The 17,428-nt window shown below is 45.7% G+C and overlaps 1 protein-coding gene across 1 annotated transcript in view; it reads right to left on the bottom strand.

The window, feature by feature from the left end:
* Nucleotides 1-216: 216 nt before the first annotated feature.
* Nucleotides 217-17,428, bottom strand: part of METTL16 (methyltransferase like 16) — a 40,375-nt gene continuing 23,163 nt past the window's right edge. The window contains 5 exon segments of the mRNA XM_038759192.1: nucleotides 217-680; nucleotides 682-1,044; nucleotides 1,170-1,343; nucleotides 13,065-13,154; nucleotides 13,805-13,874. Of these exon segments, the coding sequence (XP_038615120.1) occupies nucleotides 378-680; nucleotides 682-1,044; nucleotides 1,170-1,343; nucleotides 13,065-13,154; nucleotides 13,805-13,874 (1,000 nt within the window). The 3' untranslated portion in view covers nucleotides 217-377.

The raw sequence follows: 17,428 nt of genomic DNA on the forward strand, positions 1-17,428 counted from the left end.
ACAGATGCTTGACCCTGACTCAGGGGAGATCAGGGACAGGGCTCCTGCCCGGGGAAGCCAGTGCGGTGCCAACTGGGCACGAACAGATTAAAGTCCAACCCAGGCAGATGGTCTCCTGGGCTCTGTTTTGTGCTGAATCACAGATTACCCAGCTACTTCCTCTCTACACATCAACTCTCTGCAGCTAAATAGATGTCATCTGCTCCACAACTGACGCACTGGAATTATCTTTAATTAAAAAACAAAAAAATATGGTATCTGTCAGCGCAGTGTCTTCCTTAATGACTAAAGGTATTTCAGAAAAAAATAAAATAGAGTGAACCTAAAAGGCAGCCGGGCGTCTGACACGCTCTTACGACCGGGCACGGGCCGCGCGGCTAGCTAGCAACGAGTCGTAAGATCTGGTTGCGTAAGTACGTACAGAGTTGGTTCATCAAGTCCCTGTTCTGCCCCTCAACCCAATGCATCTCTACTGTCGCGGCCTCCCCTTCCTTCTTGACGTTGATCAAGCACTTGAACAGGAACTGCCCGCTCCCTCCTCCTTCCGGCCGTTTCTCCTGCCCGGCCGCTGAGTCGCCAACGTCTTCGGGGGCCTCTGGCTCCTCGGCTACATCGCCGGAGACTCTGCTTCTTCCTACAGCGTCTGGTCCTCCTTGGACAGCATCGCCGCCATCGCCCCCCCTCTTCCATCTCCTGTTCCTCCTCTTCCTCTTCCTCTTTCATGGTCTTTTCGCTGTTCTCTTGTGCAGGAGAGTCCTTATTGGGGCTGGAGCCCTGAGGCGACACCTGGTCCCCCGCTGGCCCCCTGGGGTCAGCGGGGGAGTTCTCCTGCTGCAGCCCCCCGGGGCAGCAACTGCCCGCCTCCTTAGGAAGGTTTCTGCCTTCTCCCATGGCCTGGATCAAGTCTTCGGGGGCCCGAGGGACTTCACGCAGTTGCCTCACCCTGTCTCTTTTCTTTTTCCGAATGTGGACCCAAGAGTTTTCTACAGCTGTTAGGAACAGACTGACTTCCTCCTTTCCGCAGGGAACCCGTTTATGCCGGACCTGTTAAGGGGAGGGGGGAATGACGAAAAAAACAAAAACCCAACAACACAGAATCTTGTGAGTCTGCTTTAAATAAATAAATAAATAAATCTCAAGAACCTGCCTGAATCTTATCAACAGGATACCTTCAGATCGGTGAGGATTTTCTCGATCCACGTTGTGACGACTGCTATGCCTCCCACAGCATCGTAGCCCAGGGCCAAAGCTTTGACAGCCAACTCTTTCATTATAGACTCCACAACCAGAAACGTTATGGGTTTCCTGGGCTTTTCGAGCTTTCTTTTCTTAGATGGAGGTGACTGGAAGAAAAAGGGATCGAGGAAACCAGGTTATGCAGGTATTGAAGTCTTAGGTCTTCAGTCACTGCGGTGCCTGGGAGAATGAGATTCACTCACATCAAGTTGCTTTTCTTACTCTTTCACCCTACTACTCAATCTTCCCCCTCCCGACCGCAGTTCGGAACACAAATCGTCTCTCGGTCAACCCACTAGAGGGACTAAAGTTTCATTTTTAAGCCAGGTTACGTCACTGGATATGTATTGTTTCCCCCTTTAAGGATGAAAACTTCTCCCAGGATTCATCCTCGTAAGTGCAGGATCATTAGAGGTATACAGCACCTCAGGATCCTTGGAACTTTAAGAGGAAAGAGGACACTCTACTGGGGTTAGAATCTCTTTGAAGGCTCAAAAATAAATTTTCAGGTCTTGGATAAGGGTTGGACAAGAATGGACACACAGAAAGAAAAAGAACACCCGCAGTTTCAGAGGCATTTCCCGAATAGGAGGTCATTACTAAATTCAAATTTGATTTTCTTTTTTTTTTTAAATTTAGACAGGAATACATTGTAAGGTCCTAATTGATTACAATAAAGGATATCAGACATGAACCTCGCGTTAGGGTACTAGCTTATTCTTTTGGAGGAAGCCATTATCCCCATCAGAGAGCTCTGTAGCACTTCCCGAATACTCTCACGTTTTCCTTTTATTTCAAAACCAGGAAATGGAAGTAGCCAGAGACCCTAAGGGAGAGGAAGCTTTAAAAAAAAATTTAAAATTATTCAAGATTTGACTGCATTTAACCGAAAGGGCAAAAGAAGGGGATATGCCAGTTGCTCTGTGGATGAACCATAGTGGACTGGCCTTTCCCGGGTCTGGACTTGTTCCATCTGTATTTTTTGGCAAGATCAGGCTGATTCAGATAGCCGTTGAGGGAGCAGTGATTACCCAGGAACCCTGGGAGTAAAAGGCAAAGAGCGCTTTATGTCAAGGATCGACACCTGAACCTACTGCAGAAATACCACTTTTCTGTTGTATGACCTTGGGCAAGCCAATTCGCTTCTCTGGGCTTCAGTTACCTCATCTGTAAAATGGGGATTGAGACTGTGAGCCCCACATGGGACAGGGGCTGTGTCTAACACATTTACTTGCATCCACCTCAGCGCTTAGTACAGGTCCTGGCACATAATAAGTGCTTAATACCATTATTATTATTATTATTAATTATTACCACCATTTGTCTGGCAAGCTCTGTACCAGGAGAGAAGAAAGGATAGTGTCACTTACATCCAACAAGCCAGGAGAAAGACTGAGGTCACACACAAAATAGGGCAGTTAGCAATGCAGCCTAGTGAAAAGAACCCTGGGCCTAGGAATCAGGAGAATTGGTTCTGCCACTTGCCTGTGCTTCAGTTTCCTCATGTGTAAAATGGGGGTCAATACTAGTTCCCCCTCCTCTGAGCTCAGTGTGGGACAGAGACTGTCTCATCAGAGTATTTTCTATCTACCCCAGGATTTTAGTACAGCGCTTGGCACATAGTAAGTGCTTACCAAAGACCACACTTCGTATTTTCAGAAACATTGGAACATGTTCTCTGAAGAGACAGGAGAAAAACCTACATGGGTAGGGAGAGTCACGATTTATTAATGCGTGGGAAACAACCAGATATAAAAAGGTCACCTACTTTATAAGTAAAAGGTCACAGCGGCAATGAGCAATCCCTGCTGGCCTCCCCTAACGCAAAGATGAGCAAACCACAGCAAAGATGTGTCCAACATGACAGTGATCGTCCTTCAGGGAACACCAGAGCTCTACTAGACTCAGCTGAAGTGATAGATCTGTGCCAGTGAAGCATTTCAGACCCTCTCAATGCCTGACGAAGGCACAGTCCCTTTCGGTGTTAAAACCTGGTACACTGGAGCCAATTCAATCTACTGTTATTGATTGGCCAATCAATCAGTAGTATTTATTGAGCGCTTAAACTGTGCAGAGCACTGTTCTAAGCACTTGGGAGAGCACAATACAACAGAATGGGCAGATATGTTTCCTGCCCTGGCTGGTTTAGAACCAGGTACCTCCTGCTCTCCCAGGGAAATGGCTGGCCGCTCTTAGAGGTGGAAAAGAGGCAGGTCCCGTAGAAAAGGGGAACACCTCCAGATTCTGGTCCTTGCCAACTCATTCCAAGTAGGATCCTCTACTCAATACTTTCTTCCCATCCAACAATGGAGCCCAAGCCTAGAAAAAACGCCGGATAACTTCATTGCCCCGACTTAAGGTTTCAGATGACACCCATGTGAAACCCCATTTTTTCCAACAAAAGTCAAAACACAAACCCAGTTCCTAGAGAAATCAGGTCTTCAGAAATATCAGATCCTAAACAGCAGCTTATTCTTCCAGAAGGCCTGTATGCAGCTTTAGTTCGGGTTACTCAATTACTCAACACATGGGTGTCAATTTTATTCTCTATGAATTTCAAAATGAAGTGTTTATATGGATTTATGATCGTTAACTTCAGTATTGTTCAGAAAAATGCAACTCCCCTTCCCCTTCCACGTGGGCTCTGGCAAGTAAAAAAAAAAAATCCTGATTCGCACTGCAGGGTCATATTAAAACGCAATGAATAGCATGAGCAGATCTTAGGAAATAACCACTTAAATTCATCTGCAAAGCCTTTGATATCACTGTGGTTTTATGCCTTATAATCACTGCACAATAAATTAGGAAAACCTACGTATGGCACTTTTTCCCCCAAATTTCAATTAAAATTATCTTATTTTGCTAGCATACTTAAGATATAAAATTGTCAGTAACTAGATATATTTCAAAAAGGAACACCACCCTCAAACTGCCATAATCTAGTTTAGCAGGCAATGTGCCCATAAATAATTCAACACTTTAAAGTCTTAAAAAAAAAATCAATGCTTTACACAGGGTAATCTGGTTTAATGCAAAGGACTAGAAGACCAATTTACTGCTGATTTCAGATTAGAACAACCTCTCCAATCCCAACCTGTCTAAATGACAATACAAAATGGGCCAAGTGCGCCTTGCGCCTTATATACAGGATCTACAACCAATTGATCAATGTTATTTATTAACTGCTTATTGCGTGTACAGCACTGTACTAACTGCTTGGGAGAGTATAATAAAATAGAGTTGGACGATCTCTGCGTTCTAGTGAGGGAGATAGACATTAAAATAATAATACAGGTAGGAGAAGCAAAAGAGTAAAAGGATATGTACATAAGTGCTGGGGGAAGGGAGGGAGGAACCTAAGCGTCTATGGGGTTGAGACCAAAGTGCATGCACACTTCTTCCATTTTAATAATATTTGTTAAGCGCTTACTATGTGCCAGGCACTGCATTATGCGCTGGGGTGGATACAGGCTAATCAGGTTGAACACAGTCCCTGTCCCACATAGAAACAGCCAGTTTGGACAGATGACTCTCCTCTAGACTGTAAGCTGTCTGCTAATTCTGTCGCATTGTACTCTCCCAAGCACTTAGTACAATGCTCTGCACATAGTAAGCACTCAATAAATACCATAGATTAAATGATGGATTCAGATGGGGTGACCTGATATGCCCGCATCATTCAGAATACATAAGGCCCTACTGAGAGCTCACCTACTCCAGGAGGCCTTCCCAGACTGAGCCCCTTCCTTCCTTTCCCCCTCTCCATCCCCCCATCTTACCTCTTTCCCTTCCCCACAGCACCTGTATATATGTATATTTGTTTGTACATATTTGTTACTCTATTTATTTATTTTACTTGTACATATCTATTCATTTTATTTTGCTAGTATGTTTGGTTTTGTTCTCTGTCTCCCCCTTTTAGACTGTGAGCCCACTGTTGGGTAGGGACTGTCTCTATATGTTGCCAACTTGTACTTCCCAAGCGCTTAGTACAGTGCTCTGCACACAGTAAGCGCTCAATAAATATGATTGATGATGATGATGATGAAGAACAGATCCACTACGGCAAAGCTAGCCTCTTAGAAATACTTCTTCCATCAAAGACCTTCTAGGATTCCTCTGGGGGGTTGGAAGCAATGTGGCCTAGTAGATAGATCAAGGACCTGGAAGTACACTGCTCTGCATGCAGTAAGTGCTCAATAAATATGACTGACAAAGTCAGAAGGCCCTGGGTTCTAATTCTGCCTCCGTCACCTGTCTGCGGTGTGACCTTGGGCAAGTCACTTCACTTCTCTGTAAAATGGGGATTTAAGACTGTAAGCCCCATGTGGGACACGGACTGCTTCCAACCTAATTAGCTTGTATCTACCCCAGCACCTAGAACAGTGCCTGGAACATAGGTCTTAAATACTATTAAAAAAAAAAGTACATCTCTTCCTGCGTAGTGGACAGGTTCAGGGAGTCGGCAAGCTTGGGCGGCAGAGACCGCAGTGGTTTTCGAGGTGGCTACTCAGGCAACCGGCTCGCTGGTCCTACAGTGCACAGGCTCAGCCTTGGCCTCTGCTGTGGCCACTATAAAACTCTCGTGTGCCCCGACCAGTGTGTTGTGCCAACCCCACCCCTCCCCTGGCTTGCCTATCATTATCTTTGCTGCCCCAGCCGGCATCTGGCTTTAGGGACAAGAGAGCCAGTGGCACTGCGCCAACCACGAGGGCTGCTCCCTATTGCTTCTCCTGGGTTCTCCGTCCTGAAGTCTTTAGGCCCGAACTGAGGCTTTGCCATTGTTTGTGGCAGGAGACCCCATCCTTCAGGGGGAGGTGGTGAGGGGGTACAAGCGAGTGTCGGTATGTGAAAAGGGCTGCGAGACAGGGAGGACATCAGCCAAAAGAAGAGTGATTGGGCTCTGAAGCTCGGATGGTGTGCTGAGCCTTGCCCAAGGGCCCCCCCAGTCCTTCCCCACAGTCAACCTCGGCTCCACAAGACGCGGTTTGCCTGAGGTTTCCTTTCTTCACGCCTGATGTAAAAAGTTTCTCTGGGACTGGTGAACAACAATCAATCAATCAATCAATCGTATTTATTGAGCGCTTACTATGTGCAGAGCACTGTATTAAGCGCTTGTACTAATACGATTGATTGATTGATTGATTGGGAAGTACAAATTGGCAACACATAGAGACAGTCCCTACCCAACAGTGGGCTCACAGTCTAAAAGGGGGAGACAGAGAACAGAACCAAACATACCAACAAAATAAAATAAATAGGATAGAAATGTACAAGATAAATAAATAAATAAATAGAGTAATAAATATGTACAACCATATATACATATATACAGGTGCTGTGGGGAAGGGAAGGAGGTAAGATGGGGGGATGGAGAGGGGGACGAGGGGGAGAGGAAGGAAGGGGCTCAGTCTGGGAAGGCCTCCAACAACAAGGGGTAGAGAAAAGGAAGAGGAGACCAGCAGATGGATTAGGCAGAGAAATCCCAGACCAGCCGACTGTCCCTTTCTGCCTTCCCTGAAATTTGACAGCTGCCCAGGATTTCCATTAAAGAAACTGGAACCGTAAAACCCGGATATAATGGAAAACCCTAGTGACTAACGGGAACGGCCACCGGAACCTCTGGGCTGGACAGCCAGGGCCGGGGCACTGTGTTAAGGAGCCCCAGAGGACTGGCATCTGTCAGGAACGGAGGAAGTGAGGTGGAAGGCAGGGATCCATCTGTTGTTCCCTCCGTGGGCTTAATAATGATGGCATTTGTTAAACACTTACTATGTGCCAACCACCGTTCTAAGCGCTAGGGCAGATACAAGGTAATCAAGATTGTCCCACGTGGGGTTCACAGTCTTAATCCCCATTTTACAGATGAGGTAACTGAGGTACAGAGAAGTGAAGTGACTTGCCTAAAGTCATACAGCTGACAAGTGGTGGAGAGTCTGGAGCAGGCATTAGCCCAGCGCAGGCTCAGGCCCTACATGAAAGCTGGCAGTGGGGGTAAACAGGAGCCAATATGCTGTGCCTCACCTTTCTATTCCCATTTGTCCAACTGCTCCCCGGGAATTTAGGCTGTTGTGAGCCACTGAGCCCTCGACTTCTTGTGCTTTTGGTACACAAGTCAGGGGAGAAGCACATATGAACCAAGGAAAGTCTTTCCAGCCCTGAGATTTGGCCTGCACCTGTGGCACACAGAAAAGTCCTTAGCTCCCTGCCTGCCACTGCGCTTCCTACCTAGGGTAGCACCAACCTGCTGGCTGATCTCATTCAGGCGGATGACACACAGCCTTGCCACGCCTCACCCCGAATGCGATCACGCTTGCGCTCCTTCGCTGAGCCTGTTGACTTCAAACCCTTCAGAAGGTGGATCCTTGGCCAACACCCTTCATGGAGAGGGCCCAAGCCAACAGCTGAGCTGTGACATTTGAGAATCATTTTTCCTAACAGAGAGCAAAACACCCCCCCCCCCCCCCCGCCCCCCCAACAGCTAAGCAGGGACATTTGGGAAAGGTTTTTCTTAAAAGAGAGCACAAAACACACTCTCTCTGTCTCCCAGAAGGCCCAAGCCAACAGCTGAGCTGGGACATTTGGGAATGGTTTTTCCTACACAGAGCACAACACACACACACTCACTTCCATCTTCAACCGCTCACTCTCCACTGGTTCCTTCCTTCCCCTCTGCCTTCAAACATGCCCATGTCTCTCCCATCCTAAAAAAACCCTCTCTTGACCCCACCTCACCTTCTAGTTATCGTCCCATATCCCTCCTACCATTCCTTTCCAAACTCCTTGAACGAGTTGTCTACACGCGCTGCCTAGAATTCCTCAACAACAACTCTCTCCTCGACCCCCTCCAGTCTGGCTTCCGTCCCCTTCATTCCACGGAAACTGCGCTCTCAAAGGTCACCAATGACCTCCTGCTTGCCAAATCCAACGGCTCATACTCTGTCCTAATCCTCCTCGACCTCTCAGCTGCCTTTGACACTGTGGACCACCCCCTTCTCCTCAACACGTTATCTGACCTTGGCTTCACAGACTCCGTCCTCTCCTGGTTCTCCTCTTATCTCTCCGGTCGTTCTTTCTCAGTCTCTTTTGCAGGCTCCTCCTCCCCCTCCCATCCTCTTACTGTGGGGGTTCCCCAAGGTTCAGTGCTTGGTCCCCTTCTGTTCTCAATCTACACTCACTCCCTTGGTGACCTCATTCGCTCCCACGGCTTCAACTATCATCTCTACGCTGATGACACCCAGATCTACATCTCTGCCCCTGCTCTCTCCCCCTCCCTCCAGGCTCGCATCTCCTCCTGCCTTCAGGACATCTCCATCTGGATGTCCGCCCGCCACCTAAAGCTCAACATGTCGAAGACTGAGCTCCTTGTCTTCCCTCCCAAACCTTGTCCTCTCCCTGACTTTCCCATCTCTGTTGACGGCACTACCATCCTTCCCGTCTCACAAGCCCGCAACCTTGGTGTCATCCTCGACTCCGCTCTCTCATTCACCCCTCACATCCAAGCCGTCACCAAAACCTGCCGGTCTCAGCTCCGCAACATTGCCAAGATCCGCCCTTTCCTCTCCATCCAAACCGCTACCCTGCTAATTCAAGCTCTCATCCTATCCCGTCTGGACTACTGCACTAGCCTTCTCTCTGATCTCCCATCCTCGTGTCTCTCTCCACTTCAATCCATACTTCATGCTGCTGCCCGGATTATCTTTGTCCAGAAACGCTCTGGGCATATTACTCCCCTCCTCAAAAACCTCCAATGGCTACCGATCAATCTGCGCATCAAGCAGAAACTCCTCACCCTGGGCTTCAAGGCTGTCCATCACCTCGCCCCCTCCTACCTCACCTCCCTTCTCTCCTTCTACTGCCCAGCCCGCACCCTCCGCTCCTCCACCACTAATCTCCTCACTGTACCTCGCTCTCGCCTGTCCCGCCATCGACCCCCGGCCCACGTCATCCCCCGGGCCTGGAATGCCCTCCCTCTGCCCATCCGCCAAGCTAGCTCTCTTCCTCCCTTCAAGGCCCTGCTGAGAGCTCACCTCCTCCAGGAGGCCTTCCCAGACTGAGCCCCTTCTTTCCTCTCCCCCTCGTCCCCCTCTCCATCCCCCCGTCTTACCTCCTTCCCTTCCCCACAGCACCTGTATATATGTATATATGGTTGTACATATTTATTACTCTTTTTATTTATTTATTTATTTATTTTACTTGTACATTTCTATCCTACTTATTTTATTTTGTTGGTATGTTTGGTTCAGTTCTCTGTCTCCCCCTTTTAGACTGTGAGCCCACTGTTGGGTAGGGACTGTCTCTATGTGATGCCAATTTGTACTTCCCAAGCGCTTAGTACAGTGCTCTGCACATAGTAAGCGCTCAATAAATACGATTGATTGATTGATTGATTGATTCCCTAAAGCAAATTTCTGGGCAAGGCTCAAGAAGAGGTTATCTAATTTAGAGATTTCTTTTTCCCCGCTCCTTCAGAAAGCATACAGTTGTCACGCTTTCTAAGCACACAAGAACTGGGGCTAGGGTTTCCCCACGGGTAGAGTTGTAACTCAAAATTGAGCTAAAGAGGCAATCAAACCTTCTTGCTGGAATCAAAAAAAGAACATTCACTGAGATGCGTTCCTTGTCCTCATCGCTAGCCAGAAATGATTCTGCAAGAATTCTACCAACATTGGCATCTGGCTTTCTGTTGCTAAGACAAACTCAACCCGAGTAGTGGGCTCGGAAGAGGTGCTGGACTTGGCAGAGAAATAAAATTCTCTCAGCCCTCAACTCTAACAGAAACGAGTTAGTAGGCCTGGCAGAAGGGAAAACGCAAGTTGCCATAGAAACTTGCACGCTTAAACTGGAAGGTAAAAAAAAAAAAGTAGGCCAATATTTCAACCTAACGGGCTTCCTTTCTTCATCTTCACCAGATCTGAAGGGTAATCAAGGTGAGCGCTTTGTCCAAGCGTGGGGCACTGGAAACAACCCATCATCAAACCCCCCAAATCCCTCCCCTCCCCTCCACCCGCCCCAGCACCATTCTGCCAGCCCACCCTCAGGGAAAGTGGCTTCTGATTTGCGCACACATCGAGTGCTCCACTGCTAAGAAACTGTTGCTGGGTTACTACAAATCAGAAATGACCACTTTTCCTGTAGCGGTTTAAGCGCGTCTAATGGAACGCTTGGGAATGCATTACAAACGGGGTGGGGGGCGGGGGTGACGAATGATCCGACACCAGAGAAAAACGAAACCGCTCGCCAACCACATTCTTCCATTGTGAGAAACTGAACAGAACCAATAGGGTTGAGGGAGGCTTGGGCTGTAGCTTTTGAAAACAAGCTGTTTTTTTTTTTCCAGAGAGAGAAACAGACTCCCTTTTGGTGTTCAAGATTGACTCGCATACACACACACAGATATGAGCATGCTATTGTACTAACAGAGCTTCCCCTGAATATAGTGCCAGCAGCACTAATTATTACTTTTTCTGTGGTGCCAACCCATGTGGGAAAGGAGGTTAAGCAAAAAGCATATGGAAACAGGTGCAGCTTGAGTCCACTGCAGCTGCTGTTGTCTGCAGGGGAAAGATCCCACCCGATAGTAATTCTTTAAACCATTTGGTGGGATACCCTGCCCTCATTTCCCACCCCTCTTGGTTTGGCATGCAAAGATTCTCCTTTCATCTCGACAGAGCGCGTAGCGCTCCTAGGCCCCCGCTTCTCAGGCAGGTTATCCAAAATGGAGTCGTTCTTTCAACAGGTGTGTGAAAACCAGTACAGAAAACAACTAGCCTTCTGGCAACTCAATCAATTGTATTTATTGAGCCCTTACTGTTTGCAGGGCACTGTACTAAGCGCTTGGGAGAGTACAATATAACAGGCACATTCCCAGCCCAAAAGCTGTTTACAGTCTAGAGAGGAAGACAGACATTTATATAAATAACAGATCTGTATTGGGGGCCCTTTGCCACCAGCACTATCCCAGTCAGTTATGTACATCCATCAAATATTGAGAGCTATGTGCAAAGCACTGTACTAAGCGTTTGGGAGAGTACAGTACAACAGAATTAGAAGACATGTTCCCTGCCCATAATGAGCTTAGAGTCTAGTATATATGTTTAAATTCTATATTATACATTATTTATTTATATTAATGTCTGTCTCCCCCTCTAGACCGTAAGCAGGATACATGTCTGCTAACACACTTGTACTGGACTCTCCCAAGCACTTAATACAGTGCCCTGCACACAGTAAGTGCTCAATAAATATCACTGATTGATTGAGGCCTCTTCTGGACCTGCACTGGAAAAGTTGGTGAAATGTGGCAAGAGCAATATTGTTTTAAGAGACACCGGGCAACATCAGAGTTATCATCATAGACTGAGCAGAGTAAGGGGGAGTTTGATCTATCAATCGATCATTTATTGAGCACTGTTTTAAGTTAAGCACTTGGGAGAGAAAAAACACACAGTTGTTAGGTACGTTACCTGTCCACATCGCAACACTAATATTTCCAACTCACCCACTCTAAAAGAAACAGAAGAACCCACGTGTTGTTTGTTAGCATTCTTGCCCCTGGATTTACATCTCAGGAGCAAGCTACCATGGCTGAAGCCCAGGGTTTCTCTCAGGCAACCACAGATAGTCACCGTCAGTCAGAGGAAGAGAGGTAAAGACTGAGTGGCACAAATAGCAAGGCACAGGGCAATGAGGGAATTTTAAAAGACTCCACATACTTCATGTGTTTCTGCAAGTTTTTCTGGTTAAATTTAAAAGGGTGTAGCCAATAAAGTGATAATGACAGCTCAATGTGTCAACACAGCAAAACCTGCTTTACGAACAACGACTTAGACCCAGAAAAAGGAAGTGGAAGAAGATTATTTTGGTTAAATTATTTTTCTTGGGAGCAGACTGGAGTCCTTCCTTCACGGAATTTACAGGTTCACATGAAAAGATGGACAATTTCCAAGATGGAAACTTTCTTCCCATTATGCTACTTTAAAGCACATTTCCACTTCTTCAGGAGTAGTATACCGGTCCACTTTGACTAATTTTAAAAAAAAGGCAGTTTGGTCAGTAGAAAGAGCACAGGACTGGAAGTCGGGGCCCAGCTTCAAGTGCAAGCTGTCCTGAGCCTACTGTGTGACTGTGGGCAAGTCACCACACCTCTGGGCCTCCGTTTCCTCATCTGTAAAATCAAGATACGATAGAAGGGGGACAGGAACTGTGTCCAATCGCTAAAGCTTGTATCTACACAAATGCTTAACACATAGAAAGTGCTTATTAAATGCAATCATAATATGTTAAAATTCAAGACAAATATGATTTTGGAAGTAAGCTTTAAATACCAAAGCATGTCAATCCACTGGGCAGAATTCTCTCTTTTGCAAAATCCTAGCTGGAAGAATTGGGAATGGCTGAATGGACAGATCCTTACTAACTGCATGGGAAGAACTCCCACCGTATGCTTCTGAAAAGCAGGCCTGGGTGGGTTAGTCAACAGAAAACTTCAACACCATTTTTTTTCAAATGCTATTTGTTAAGCACTTACTATGTGCTGGACACTGTATTAAGCACCAGGGGTGTACATGAGCAAATTGGGTTGGACACATTCCCGGTTTCATGAGGCTTACAGTCTTAATGCCCATTTTCCAGATGAGGGACATGACACACAGAGTCACGTGTGCAGTGACCTTCCCACGGTCCCAGAGCCGACAAGTGGTGGAGCTGGAATTAGAACCCAGGCCGCTCCAATCTCAGGCCTGTGCTCTATCCACTACACCACACTGCTTCTCTCAGCAAACCCCCACATTTCAAGAAGCACGCACACCAGAGAGCTAAGTACTTACAGGCACTGTTACATCATCATAAAAACTCCAAGCCAAGGCCCATCTCATTGTTCGTCCCTGACAAAATTCAGTGTGGGTGACTTTCGGGACCTAGAATAGGCAGACACGAAATTAGCTGTAGTATTAAGGCTTGTAACTCTGCACTTGCTTGTAAGAAGGATAATTTTCACTTCACTCTGGCACACCGAGCCACACATACCCAACTAGAGTGATCAGCCTTATGTAGGGACCTTTCCGTCTCAGTCGTATCTTTTCCACAAGCCCTGAGAGAAGCGGGAAGGAACTGGCTTGAAGGTAAAGGCGGGCAGGGCCCGCGATTTGGCTCTTCAAAAAGGAGTTTGCCAGGCGGTTCAAGTGGCGGTTTATTTTTAGAGCCAATGACGGCTCTAAGTGGTCACTTGAGCGTTCCTCGGGGACTGAGTAGGCTAGAAGGCAGGCAAATGGAACACCTTTCAGGGTTTCTCAACTAAATCGCTGAAATACTGGCTTGCTTGATGGAGTCACCACGTCCGTAAACAGAACTGGGGAGACTGGGAAGAATCTTGAGAGCTTATGCCTGGCCCCACCAACTAGAGCTTCCAGGCATAATCAGGTATTATCTATCCTTTATCCATTAATTCCCAATGAGTCCCTGGTTATGACAGTTTTCTCATAGCATGAAGTTTTACAGAAGCAGGGACTGTATGTTCAAATGTCATCACTGAGGAGGCATGAGCCTGAATAAGAATGACAAGTCTTACCCCTTGAATACGAAGCTCTTCTTTCAATGGAGCCAAACTGCATTTCTTGCCCAGCATGCAGCTATACCACCTAAAAGGAAACCAGAAGATTGTAAATAATGGCTTTAAATCGTCCAATAAAGTTAAGAGAAGTAGACCATATGCCACAGATAACTTTCGATAAAAGTTAATTATGACAATTAGGAAGCCAAAACAAGACAAAGAAAATTAAAATGTAACTGGGACGGGGAGGTGGAAAGCTTTTTTTTGTTTTTAAATTATTTCTGTTATGCGCTTATTATGTACCAGGCACTAAGCACTTGAGAGAGTACAATACAACAGAGTATGCAAAGACGATACCTACCCACAAGGAGCTTGTTTCACCTAGGTTAGATCACAACCCAGAGATGGTCACATTATTGGAGACTAGAGAGTTGCTCCACAGGGCAGATAATTCTATGCAATCAACCAATCATATCTATTGAGTGCTTACTGTGTGCAGGGCATTATATTAAGAGTCTGGGAGAGCACAATAAAACAGAGTTGGTAAGCATGTTCCCTGCCCACAATAAGTTTACAGTCTATGCCCACCGCTGCATTCGAGGATTGTTGAATATAAATATGAAACGATTTCTGGGATGAAGGAATTACACAGAATTCTCACCTACTGCATACTGGTCCCAAACATCACCAGATACTGAGGGGGGGGGAAAGAAGTAATCAGCCTGGCTTAGATGGGGAAAATCTCCCTGTGACCGAAGTACAGAAACCAATTTCCACCCCAAAGCATGAAGAAGATTGTAAGGCTAAAAAATTAAAAGCAAAAAAGTTTTATCATGCATTAATGGGGGGAATGCGAGGCTGGAATCCATATTATCCACTACTGCTCTGCTTGATTTGGTATGTGGGCCACTTCCCTCTGGGAAGGGAAAAGTAAGTCAATGGAAATAAAAAAGCCCCCCGCCACCCCCAATACAACAGGATAAAAGGGTCTGTAGATTAAGGTCAGAGTAGGATTCAGTGTTTTATGATATATGATATTTCAGGAAGCTCCCTCAATATCTTTAGGAATTGCTTTTGCCTCTGTATTTACTGAATGTTATCATGAATTAATTATGGAATCCCAAATTAAGGCCAAATCCTAATACTCTTGCATTAATAAAAATACTTCTCATGTTCTTTCACTTCTAATTACCTTCCTATTTATATGTGAAAATAGACCAGGCCTGGGCTTAAACTTTGTAAATGAGAAAAATGTAATAAAGATGTAGCAACTGCAAAAAGGGCTGACTGGATGCATTAGTCTTTAGATAGGATGTCTACGATGGCTGGCTATTATCACTGCAGTTACAAATTCAGCTTGCCTCGTTCCTTGCCTCTCTAGGATACCAAATTCTCTGTGAATGTGAAAACTGCCATTCATTCAGCTTAAATGAATGACAGCAAATCTAAACTGTGTTAGAGAACCGTAGAATGAGAGCAAATCTAAACATAGTGTAAGTACAGAATTGGTACTGAATAATCTTAGTCAACTCCAGGAACTTGTTACAAAAAAACCCCAACTATTAAAATGCATGACAGTAATTCATAAAAGAATGCTAAGTCTAAAATTAAAATGCACGAGAATTAGTTTGGTCCACAGGGTAGATCACCCCAACCAAAACCCAATCCCATACTCATATCCTATTGGAAAACGCATCCGAGTCAAGATTTATCAGCCAACCAACTCAATCTTTTAGGGAACATGGAACTGTGATGCTTATTTGATGAGGCCAATTAAGCTTTCCTAAATTTGCACAATTGGCAACTCTTCCCACTCTTGCTGCACCCAAAGGGTTTTCTGTTTCTTGCATTCAACTGCATCATAGCAAAATGCTCACAAGGGCAAATTAAAAATAAAATGATCAGTTAGAAAATGAAACTTCTCACAATACCAAAAAAAAAAAGAATACCACTATAGTTGTAGAGAACTTTTCCCTCCTCAAAACAGTTAAAATTATATACTCTGCTATGAAAAACCCAGCTTTTAGGCATAATATAAATAGCAACACTGCTTTCACTTAGTTCATCACCTTGGCTAACTTTTGGGAAACAAGAAACACACTTTACCACTCATGCCTAGTGGGATGGCTATCTCCCATACTAATTCCTCGGGACTGTAATCTCTTTGTGGGCAGGGAACATGTCTGCTAACCCCATTATGTTCTATTCCACTAAGTGTTTAGTACAGTGTTCTGCATACAGTAAGGGCTCAATAAATGACTGATTAATTAAATTCCTCCCTGCTGTATCTTTATGGCAATAAGATAAAATACCAATGATGAGATTAGTTGGCTTCTGCTCAAATATATCTAGAAGGAGCATGGCCAAGTGGACAGCACCTGTGCCTGGAAGTGAGAGGACCTGGGTTCTAGTCCTGCCTCTACCAAATGCTTTCTGTGTGCCCTTGGACAAGTCACTTAACTAACTTCTCTGTGCCTCAGTTCTCCTGTTCTCCGTCCAACTTGGACTGTCAGCCTAATGGAGGACAGGAACTGTGCGCAACCTAATTAACCTGTAACAACCCCAGCACTTAGAAAATGTTTGACACATAGTAAGCGTTTAACAAATACCATAAAACAATTTTTTCTTCTGGACCAGTGATGAATCACTTACAGGTGTGGAAAGCGCACGCAATGGTGGGAATGGGATTGTCGGGGGCAAAGACCGCACTCGGGGTCTGGCTGGTTGCTTTGTAAATTGGAGACTGTTGGTTCATTGCAACAGCACAAGAGACAGTGTTTTGGAAGATGCAGGGGTGGGGTTATGGCAGTCAGTCAGTCAGTCAGTCAATCGCATTTATTGAGTGCTTACTGTGTGCAAAGCACCGTACTAAGTGCTTGGGAGAGTATACTATCACAACACAACAAACACATTTTGTGCCCTCAATGATCTTACAGTCTAGAGAAGAAGATAGACATTAATATAAATTAGTAAATTACAGCTTCAGCTGAGGAGCCAATCAGCTCCCAGCAGATGACGAATCAGAGTGTGACTTTTACACCCTGAGGGATGACAAGAATAGCTGGACTCTTTGGGGAGAAAACCGGAAGGGGAACCCATTCAGCATAAAAATACCACCCAGACAAAAGGCCCAGGGATTATTCAAGGTACAAAAGGTCAAACTGTGGACAGTTCCAGCAGGACAGGTATTAAAAACAAGGAAGCCAAGCAAGGGCGGAGGTGTTAAGAGGCAGCGAGGCCTAATACGTAGTGCACACGGGGCTGGGAGTCAGAAGGACTTGGGTTCTAATCCTAGCTCCACCGCTTGTCTGCTGTGTGACCCTGGGCAAGTCACTTCACTTCTCTGTGCCTCGGTTACTTCATCTGTAAAAATGGGGATTAAGGGCCCCAAGTGGGACAGCGATTCCGTCTAATCTGATTTGCCTGTACCCACCGCAGTGCTTAGTACAGTGTCTGGAACATAGCAAGCATTTAACAAATACATTTATTATTATTCTTACTACATTGCCCCCTAAAAAGCCCAGGTCTATCTCAGCATCGATATCAATTTCTCCATGTGGGAAACCACGATCGATACATTGTTCCTATACTAAGATCACTTATATTACATGTCTGTCTCCCCCTCTAGACTGTAACCTAGTT

This window comes from Tachyglossus aculeatus, chromosome 17 (genome assembly GCF_015852505.1).
Source record: "Tachyglossus aculeatus isolate mTacAcu1 chromosome 17, mTacAcu1.pri, whole genome shotgun sequence".
In the NCBI taxonomy this organism is placed as follows: domain Eukaryota; kingdom Metazoa; phylum Chordata; class Mammalia; order Monotremata; family Tachyglossidae; genus Tachyglossus; species Tachyglossus aculeatus.